Here is a 10,257-nt window from a genome sequence, read left to right as displayed (position 1 = left end):
AAAAAAAAAAAAAAAAAAAAATATATATATATATATATATATATATATATATATATATATATATCCATTAAACAATGTTGAATAATTTTAGAACAGAACAAGGTTTTAAAAAAGCAAAGTTTTTATTTTATTTTATTCCCTTCTCTGGTCCTGATGCACATGCTCATTGTTGGCACTTTCGTGAGTACTCAGTAGTGTTGTGGTCCTCGAGACCGTGGTCTTGGTCTTTTGAAGATCTTGGTCTTGTCTCGGACTCAAAAGCATTTTAACCTGGCCTTGTGTTGGACTTGCCGGACCAGTCGAGATCAGCACTAATCGGCTGTTCTTCAGCTTCAATAATATTGTGATAAGGAGAAGCACATGAAACTGTTCCTGATTAGTTAATGTTGTAATTTGACTTCAAACATTTAGGTGTGTCCCGATCCAATATCGATATCGGATATCGGTCCTATATCAGCCTGAAAACGAATATCGGATTAAAATTTCCGGATTCTCTGATATATATATATTTTATCCCAATTTATTTTTTATTTATTTTATTCAATTGTAGAATACTGTAGATATTATGTTGAAGGTTAAAATGTATGTAACCATTTGGTTAATAATAAATGTGTCAGTTTTTCTCATACTTAATGTTGCTGAGTATTGTTCTCTGTTTGAGTAACATCACTAGATCAAGCCTTTTCTAACATTCCACACTACAAAATAAGTAATTGTTATTTTTTTATTAAATAAATTTTTTTTTTAAAAATGAATAAAAAAAATGATGATTCATGCTGATATCGGATCAATATAGGTATCGGCCGATACGCAAGGCTGCAATATCGGTATCATATCGGAAATGAAAAAGTTGTATCGGGCCATCCCTTACAAACATTTACCATTAGCTCACTGATTGTTCTGCCTTTCTAGTCAGATATAACTATGAACAAATAAATATCTTATTTTAAATATTTCTGGACTCATCAGAGGCTTTTTTGAAGGAATTTAGTTGAACATATTGGTCAATATTTGAGATGTTTTGCATGTAGGGCTTTAAAAGAGTTGCAGACATCTTGCATTTGTCTGTCAACTGTATTTAAAAGAAAACTAAAATTAAAGAGAGAATGCTCTTTGACTGTTCAACCTTATCATGGTTTTTAAAATTGATATGGTCTTGGTCTTGGTTTTGTCTTGGTGTCTGTGCATTCTGGTCTTGGGCAAGTCTTGAATAGTGTGTTTTTGACTAAAACACTATCAGCCCCGTTTACACCCCTGTTAAATCTGATAGATGCTCATAGACAATCTATAAGATTTAATCTGCAACATACAAACAAATATACAAACAACATCAATAGCATAGACAAGATCAAATTAAATGCGGCTTACAGAGAAAGTAAACAGATCTCAAGTTCTGTTTCTTTAAAAGCTTTAAAACATCTGTGTGATATACTATGTGAAATTCACTTTGACTGGTTTCTCAAGGACTATAAAATATACTTATTGTTATTTTCAGCATCATCACTTCTTGCATACGAAACAGACTTTGATTCAATCCTTCCTCCCAAAATAACTTGAGGCTGTTAAGCCCGAGTGACTACTGCAAGGTAATTACAACTTGACCCCTCGTGGCCTCTGCAGCCTGGCAGGTGGGGGCCCCCCCCTGTCACCCCCGATTGGGCCTGATGGAGTGGAGCTTCATCTGCCTAACGGCCTGGCAAATCTCCACAGGCCTGAATGAACACAACAGGCCTCGATGGGTCCAGATCTCCCTGTCACAGCTTACACAGTCTTTTTGTGCAGCAGCACTCATTAACAGCACAAAGTCATGTTTGATGCCTTGCTAATGGATGTGTGGAAAGAAAACAAGGTCCACCACCAGTGTATGTCTACAGTAGCGCTCTGTTCCTTTATTTTGTGTGGAAAACAAACAGCACTTTCTCAAACTTAAAGACACCAAAACATTTACGTGTAAGTGAAAGATGGTCATTTTTCAAACGCATGTAAGCAATGAAAATGTTCTCACTCTTTGGCTTGGTTTTTTAGTTTGAAATAGGTCATGGAAAATACTGAAATACATGGTTTTAAGGTCATTGTGTCGGCAGTAGATATAATATATGGATTGACAGTCATGAACACTGCGCCTTTGATAGGAAACAGACCCAATATTCTTGATGATCTCATGCCTCCAACTAGTTTCATTCCGACGTCATTCTCTCCATCTTGTGCCAGTACCAGGTGCTGCCAGCACCCATTAGCTGACTTACTCTAAATCTAAAAGACTTACGTCAATATTTTGTCAACAAAGCAATTACAAACAGCATTACTCATAGGATCACCTCAAAGATGGAACATAATTCATCAAATTAAATATTACAACTGTGAAGCAGGTCTCAAGCCATACAATATTTTCTATGAGGATCCTTTAGAGAAGCCATCATTAATCAGGCCTTGAAAGGGGTTCTCGGGGGCATGCGAGGGCATTCTGTCTATGGTTGAGAATCCAGGGTTAATCGCTTTAAAAGTAGTAATTAGGTGTTAAGAGGTATGCTTGTCTGTTTAAATTAGCCTCCAGATTACAGATTACGCTTTGTGACTTCCGATAACCTCCCCCATCAGAACTCAGTATTACTCAAAAAGCCACTGCGTCCATTTCTACCTAATGCACAGTCATTTTCTTTAGATTTTTTTGTCCAATTGGGCTTTTTAATGATACATTTTTTCAAAAATAAATTGATCATACTCTGTAGCAACAGACCTAAAAATACTGGATAGTATTTTAGCTGGAAAAAAACCACCGATATGGACAAAGGGGCATAAAAACATCTAACAATAAGAGCTCAAATCCTGCCATGCAAACTTAATTCACACCTAAACTGTGAAATCTACCGAGCTACTTCTTCACAGTGCAGTGCGTTGGTTATTATTGCATAAGAGGAGAGTCTCACTTTTTTGACACCCAGATGTCTATAGACAGCGTTAGCGCAGAAATGATTGATATCAATAAACTACCTTACCAACATAAAAAACCATCAAATATAACAGAATGTTGTCACAAACATTATTTTCTGCAAGTATTATTTTTCTGCAACATGTTGCTACTTCTGACACCATTCAAATATGTTGCAGTGTGTCAGTGTATACTCTTACAATTTAACCAGAAATAAATGAAGAAAAAAAAAAGCTGATTTTTCACCACCCAGAGTCTGCACCCTGGAAAATATGAGTTAAAACAAAACAAAAGAAACCACAAATAAGTAAAAATATAATTTTTTTTTTCAGTGTCTTTTTTCTTAGTTTAAAAAAAAAGCACAAATGTTTCTTTTGAAAAGCATTTGTACTAAATAATTTCACTTTCTGACTTCTTTGGTGTACTTTTCCCTTCATTGGTTCATGGATCATATGTTAAACAAAGTTCTTTGTAAAGTAAACAATAACAAGAGCAGCTCAGAAATGTCTTCTGTCCATCACATGTGTTGCCAAGTTTTATCCATTGACTGAAGGTGCTCCTTGGCTTTCATCCTGAGTGCTGCAATGCTGGAGCTCCTGTCATCCTCCATCGGGTATTTATCGTTGAAGCTGGGTGAGCACTGGTAGGGCGGTGGGCCCATGGACTGCATGCCTTGTACCATGCCGGGTGGGGTGTTGAGGAAGGTGTGGCCTGGGTAGGCTGGTTGGAGGCCCTGCGGTGCGCCCATGAATCCTGGAATGGTGTGCAAGGGTGTGGCACTGGAAATAGGCGAGGTTAGCCAGGGATCAAGTGGCATGGGATTTGTTACAGACGCAACACTGGGAGGCATTGAGGGACGATTGAAGGTCAGCATTGGGGAATCGTGCAGCTTCATGGTGCTTGTGTCCATCTTTTCTTGACGTCTCCACTTGGCTCTTCGGTTCTGGAACCATACCTGTGCATAAGGTTACACAAGGTTTGAACCTTGTAAATGGCTTGAATGTTTTTAGAAGCTCATCAGAACAGAAAAAGTGTCCTCTGTAGGCTACTCTAAGATCATCATTCTTTGATCTTTGATACATTTACGTAGCTTTAAGGTAAATGAAAAGATGGTGTGGTTTGATTTGTTTCATTTATCACATTATCACAGTTAGAAGTAGTAGTAAAAAAATACAGATTTCATCTGTAAACTACTAAGAAATTGATGAAGAGTTGAAATTCAATAAAGAATTGGGAATTTTTTTAGTCTGTAAATATGAAAAAACTCAGCAGAAAGCAAAACAAAACATTTCTATCAACATTAACAACCTAGGGCCCTATAAAATCTGTTTTATTTTTTCCCAAATTCTGTTTTTTCCACTTTAATTTTTTAAATTCCGTTTAAAGAAAATATTAGTTTATAACTCCTGTGAGGAAACAAAATAAATACTATGTAAAAAAAACAAAGTAAGATACAATTAAAAGGTAGCTATAAGTTGCAGTGACATGGATTATTCTGACTGCTCCTTTTTAATTATTTATAAGTCATATAAAAATGTATGAGAACTGCATTGATGTTACCTGATTTCCTCTCAGGGATCAATGGTTTACTGAATCTGAGCAGGTTTATTGATTAAGTTTTGATCAGCTTAGTTTAAATTAACCTAATTTAAGTTATCCTATCTTCTGTAGCTCTGATGAGATGTTGTTAGAATGTAACATTCTAATAAGATTGCTCCAACGGACTTTTATTTTGTAAACCCGAAGTTCCCACTGAAACGGTTGTACTTGAGGTTGCTTGCTGACTGTGAATGTACCTCCGAGGCACGGACAAAAGGCTGGAATAAAAAGAACTAAAAGACGACACGGACTGAGTTATTCTTAGTTAGCCAGGCACAACAGTTCAAACACTGAGCAGGTGAAGATGATTAAAGCTGATCATGTTTTCACGGAGCACCGCTGCGCTACAAGAAAAACGGACGAAGCTTTTACGGGCACAGCAAAGTTAAACGGTCACTGGTGACTCTGTATTTAGGAGTCGGTGATGATTTGCGTTGTTTTAGAGGGTGTTTGTGGTGGTTTAAGATGAGTTTAATGCAGCCAAGACAGGAGGAGGGAGGGCGGTGCACCTAATAAGCGGTCCCAGGAAACATTTCCCCATAAAAAACGTTCTTTGCCCCATGGTGACGGCGTTCCATGACGATTCTGTTCATTTCCGCTTTTAACCGTTTTCATTGGTCGATTCCCATGATTCTGTCAGCGATTCCGTTAACGCAGATTTTATAGGGCCCTATCAACCCAATGAAAAGATTTTCAGCAAATAATGGTCAACAGAACACAAAAGTAAGTAAAAAATGATAAAGCTTCATTACAGGTCTTATCAGAAAAAAGCTGTTTTCCATTATTTTCAGCACCAATTTTGGGGTTTACCTGAACTCGAACTTCTGGCAGGTTGACCTTCATTGCTAACTCCTCACGGCTGTAGACGTCGGGGTAATGGGACTTTTCAAAAGCTCGCTCCAGCTCATGGAGTTGATAGGTGGTGAAGGTGGTGCGGTTTCTTCTGTGTTTCTTTTTCGTGTGCTCTTCCTCCTTGATAGTCTCTGGAGACCCTTCGGGAATGTCGTCATCCTTGTGCAGATCGCTCATTTCTCCATCACACTTGTCACCAGAGAAAAGGTCAGACTCTGAGACAAAAAACAAAATAACTATAGTGAATGTGTGGGTCCTGGCTTGTTTTTCCAACTAGATTAGTATCTGATTTTTTAATTGTGTTATGTTTATGAGAGATTGTCTATGCGATTGTAAGACAGGTTCAGGTTTTTGCAGCACCTGTATTAACTGTATTTACTTGTTCCAACTCCTGTGACCCAGATAGTATAGCAGGTACATTTTTTGCGATGGGCAATGTGGTCAACCACCCAGGGCGCTATCTATGCGAGGACCCTTGTTTTGTTTCTACCTTCATGATCCCAGTCGATGGCAGATAAAGCAGAGAGGAGTTTTTCCCAAGCTGAAGCTCATTAAAACGTACTTGAGGTCCACTATGTCACAGAAACGTCTCTCTGGACTTGCCATGATCAATATCAATCATACATTTGTACGATGATATAATTGATAATTTTGCATTTAAGAAAGCTGAAAAGTCAGGTTTTTGATGGCACTTAAAATCTGTACTTTCATGTGGTCAAGCACTACCCGATAGCAATCCAATCACCAACAACAAAAGTTATTTCCAGTTGTAAACAGGGTGAAAGACCATGGACTATCAACCTTTTTTTCTTTGGCAAGAGATGGCTCGCCCAGGGCATAAAACTAGTAGTATAGCATTCATTGGCTTTGAGCAAACACATGCTGCTTATACACCAAACCAATGCAAGACTTAAGGTTTGCAGATGAGTCTGTTTACAGACAGGAGGTGACGAGCCTTGATCAAGGAGATTACGGTAGACTTCAGAAGGGGCAGGGTGCCATCTCCTCCTGTGCAGATCAGAACAACAGTAGTGGAAGTGGTGTTTCAACGATGATCTCACCCAAAGCACAAACAATTTCCAGTCTGAGTATCTGATGGCTACTGCCTTGGGTCCTACAGGTGTGTGGTCAAGTTTCGGCGTGTATAATGAAGGATGCACAGAGGACTGTTGGATGCGTCTTCTACAATTTCTTTTAGCAGACCCTTTCACCCAATGTGATACACAGTAAACATCCCACAGTAGGTTGGATTCGAACCGGTGACCCTCCGATTACAAGCCCGCTTTCTTAACCGTTACACCACCACCACAGCCTCCTCCTGCAGGACCACCAGAATGAGGAACAGCTTAAGTGCATGTTTTTTTTTTGCCTTGCCTGATACTCACACTGCTGTAAAAGCTGAGGTCGGATTAGGGTTACCTTCGTTTAATCCTTGTTTTTATTCAGTTCGGTCAATTACAAACAGAGATATGATTTTTTTTAAATTTTGCCATGGATAAGAGATAAGGATTATTCAATCTTTCAAACTGACCCAGATTCAGAATATTGATCTGGATCGTCCCCAAAATCGAATCACTTGTTCCAAACTAAAAAAAAACTATTCATTTATAAATGTGAAATATTAATATAAATATTAATTTAAAGCCTAAAGATAAATAACTAATTATTCCCAAGGTGGTAGTGCAGGAAGTTAGGGAAATAGACTGCCAAGAACTTTTTCTTTAACTTCAAATTTGACTTTTTGTTTGAAAATTATATTGTAACCAAGAGATCTTCTCAAATTTATTAACTGAAACTTTTTAACTCTACAAAATGTTTTAAAAAAATCTGCATTCATACTACACATAAAATGTTATTACAAAACTATAAATCTATTTTAGTCAGAACTTTAGTAACAATTGGGGGAATTTAATGCTGTGATGTTTTTAAAAACAATATTTCAAATTTACAAAAAACTAAATGCCAAACTAAACATTTGACATCCTTACTCGTCAAAAAGTGAAATCCACCGTCGTCTCTTGATAAAACAGCTTATAGACTGGTGACCCTTTTTTGCCTTTGAGGTTTTGTGAGCCCCAGGGGTTCTGGCAAAGTCCAAATGACATCAAGTCTTTCACTGAATTTGTCCCTCCATTAATCCGATAGTAACAGATGCCACCAGTTAAACCTGCAGGACCCCGCCTCCTCTAATCTAACAAGGGACTTTAGCTACTTTTTGCACAAGCCAAGTGAACAGTTGTAGCCCAGACTGTGTTTTCAAAGAAATGCACATAAAGTAGGTGAGTCATGTTAGTGATGCATCAAAGCTCATTAATCAAAATAAATCACTTTATCCATATGGTCAAAAAAATATAGCATTCCATGGGAAAGCATGTTAACTTAAATTCAAACAATGATAAAGATGATCTGTTTTGGTCCTAATGTCCTGCAGCCACACCAACACAAATACTGTGTAGCACGTTATGGTATTAAAAGCCATGATGCAAATCCTATCTAAACCATTCAGTCCTGGTTTGTTTTTTGGCAAAATAGAGAACTCAAAACTGGTAAATTTCCACTTTTTTTAGAGTCAATTCAAAAAAACTTTATTTATCTAGTGCCAAATACAACAAAAGGTCATCTCACTTGTCACAAAATACAACAGCTGTTACAGCAGGTGACAACATCAATCATGGCACTATAGTTAGCTTCTGAAAAACGGGATGATAAAAGTACTCATTCAATAATAAACAAAGGTTACAAATATAACAAACCTTATGAAGGGTCTTATATGGGTTAGGCTTTCAATAGTTTTGCTTAAAAATGGTGATTACAGTTTTGTTGGTTGCTAAACTTAAGTTTTAGTTTAGTTTATGTCTAAAACTAAAATGGACCAATGACGCCCCTCAAGCCTTTCTGTTAACATTGCAACTTTGCATTAGAATTCCTGAGGTTTAAAGTTGACCTCATTATTTCGACTGATTGTCAACTCTTTTCTGTACTTGTCTATGAATGTTTGATCCCCACGACTGTACCACCCGATGTGTTCAAGACCCTTTCTAGCTCATGCAGTAATTTGACTTTCACTATGTATTTACATGTCGGCTGTATGTTCAGACTAACACGGTCTGAGGAGCAGAGAGGTATCAGTACATTTAGAAGATCCACCATGAAAATATCAGCGTTTTTACTTTAATTGTTTGATGCATTGAATGAACCAAGACCTGAACCCTGATACTGTATGTGTATCCATCTGAACTTGGGGCCTGTCTTGTACTTCTTCTGACAATCTATAATCGAAACAGGAATGTCTCCTCTGGTTTCCAAATAATGATTTAATTAGAGGACATGTTGACATTCAAAACTCCATAAAGTCTGAAATACAGTGAAACTGTTAGCACTGTTAGTGGGTGGATTCCTGTAAAGACTCACCATGGTAAGAAGAGCGTTGAGAGCTGTCACCCAGCTCTGAGAGGTGCCCGTAGGGGTCTGACGGCACACGCTTGTCAGAGTCTTGAAGGTTCACTCCGTTGATCTTTTGGCTGTCATCGCCTCCAACTGAATGCAGCAAATGGTCCTGTTCTTTAGTGAATCCCAATATGACATCAATACTGTGAACTCTGCCTCCACTGCTTGAACCGGCACCTTTCACCATGTCATAGTTGTCCAGGCAACTGTCATCCACTATTCCAAGGGTATCCATTGATAAATGCATTCGAGCTCTCAACGACGGTGTCCCTCTCTTTTTTTTTTTCTCAAAAGAAAACCCAAAAGGCTTTTACAAGAGAGCGTTTCTATGCTTCACATACAAAGAAACTGATCGAGGAAATAAGAATCTTGGGTCCTTTTAAGATCCCCTTCAGAGCTATTCAGTGCACGTTGTCCATTAGAGAATCATGCACTCACATGTTGGTCTGGAAAGCAATCAAAGGAAATGACAACAAAGTAAATAATACTTAATAATTTATTGGTATTCTATGAAAGGAGTATAAGAAATATAAGTATAGCTTCTAACTGCAATTATGTCATCTCAAAAAATCTAAGCTGTCAAATTGATATTTTGTATCATATCTAATAATGCAATGAAAAGACACTTGCTGTTGACTAGATAAAGACAAGACAAATCATTCAAATTTGAGAAAATTGAAAAATATAGATCTGTTATCATAGATTTTAAATGTAAAAAAGAAGCCTGCAATTTCTTTTCCTCCCTGGCCTGTCGTCCATTGACTATCATGTGATTCAATGAATAAAAGTACATGAATTACTCTTACCGTCATTGGATTTCTTGACACAGCCTACAACATAGAGTGCACAGAGTCTCTGTAGTCCTTAAGTAGGCAAGTGACACTAGCAGCGTGTACTGAGGGTACTTGTTGCTCCCAGTTAAGTCCTTAAAATCCCCTGCACACAAATGAGCAAAGGAGCTACAGCTGAAGCCTCATCCACGTAACGTCCGTCCTGATGGAAAAACTAACTGTGCAGGACACCAAAAGCTGACAGAGGGAATGGTCGTAAAACCAAAAACGTTTAAGAGGTTTATTAATTGGAATCCTTCCCCTTTAAGAATGACTGACAGTTGTTTTCTGGTCAAGTAATTGCTCCAAATGTGTCCTGCTTTCAGGCCACAGGGGGAGGCCATTGCTAATGAAGGCTCAACAAAACTTTCTTTCAAAAAATCTATTGTCTGAAAGATAATGGCGTGTACTGGGAGTTTTTTTTTCTCCCCCTTCTAACTAATCCCTTCATTATGGACAATGTAAGGGAAGAAAGACACAGAGATGAACCTTTAACTTGAACGGCTTCACACTGTAAAGATTTATTTACATGAAATGATTGTACTTCAGTGATATTTCCTGCAGAATTAAATAACCATGCAACTAAATGAAAACATGATT

At 37.8% G+C, this 10,257-nt stretch overlaps 1 protein-coding gene across 2 annotated transcripts; it reads right to left on the bottom strand.

Moving 5' to 3' along the window:
* Positions 1-2,044: 2,044 nt before the first annotated feature.
* On the bottom strand, positions 2,045-9,904 carry LOC114479395 (retinal homeobox protein Rx2-like). 2 transcript variants are annotated; one of them, XM_028473058.1, is made up of 4 exons: positions 9,634-9,904; positions 8,792-9,273; positions 5,339-5,595; positions 2,045-3,884 (listed from the first exon to the last, which is right to left on the bottom strand). In XM_028473058.1, exons 2-4 carry the CDS (start codon positions 9,072-9,074, stop codon positions 3,447-3,449), a joined length of 978 nt encoding a protein of 325 aa, XP_028328859.1. In that variant the 5' UTR covers positions 9,075-9,273; positions 9,634-9,904; the 3' UTR covers positions 2,045-3,446. The 2 variants fall into 2 exon arrangements, with proteins under 2 accessions (XP_028328859.1, XP_028328860.1); XM_028473059.1 differs by lacking the exon at positions 9,634-9,904 and having other exon boundaries at positions 8,792-9,355.
* Positions 9,905-10,257: the final 353 nt, after the last annotated feature.

This window comes from Gouania willdenowi, chromosome 17, assembly GCF_900634775.1.
Source record: "Gouania willdenowi chromosome 17, fGouWil2.1, whole genome shotgun sequence".
Classification (NCBI taxonomy): domain Eukaryota; kingdom Metazoa; phylum Chordata; class Actinopteri; order Blenniiformes; family Gobiesocidae; genus Gouania; species Gouania willdenowi.
This window is presented reverse-complemented; position numbering and strand designations above follow the sequence as displayed.

Coding starts and splice junctions, on each gene's coding strand:
- LOC114479395 (XM_028473058.1), bottom strand. CDS start 9,074: ATGCATTTATCAATGGATACCCTTGGAATAGTGGATGACAGTTGCCTG. Junction 5,596..8,791: donor TCAACGCTCTTCTTACCATG/GTGAGTCTTTAC, acceptor TTTTTGTCTCAG/AGTCTGACCTTTTCTCTGGT. Junction 3,885..5,338: donor TGCCAGAAGTTCGAGTTCAG/GTAAACCCCAAA, acceptor CCTTATGCACAG/GTATGGTTCCAGAACCGAAG.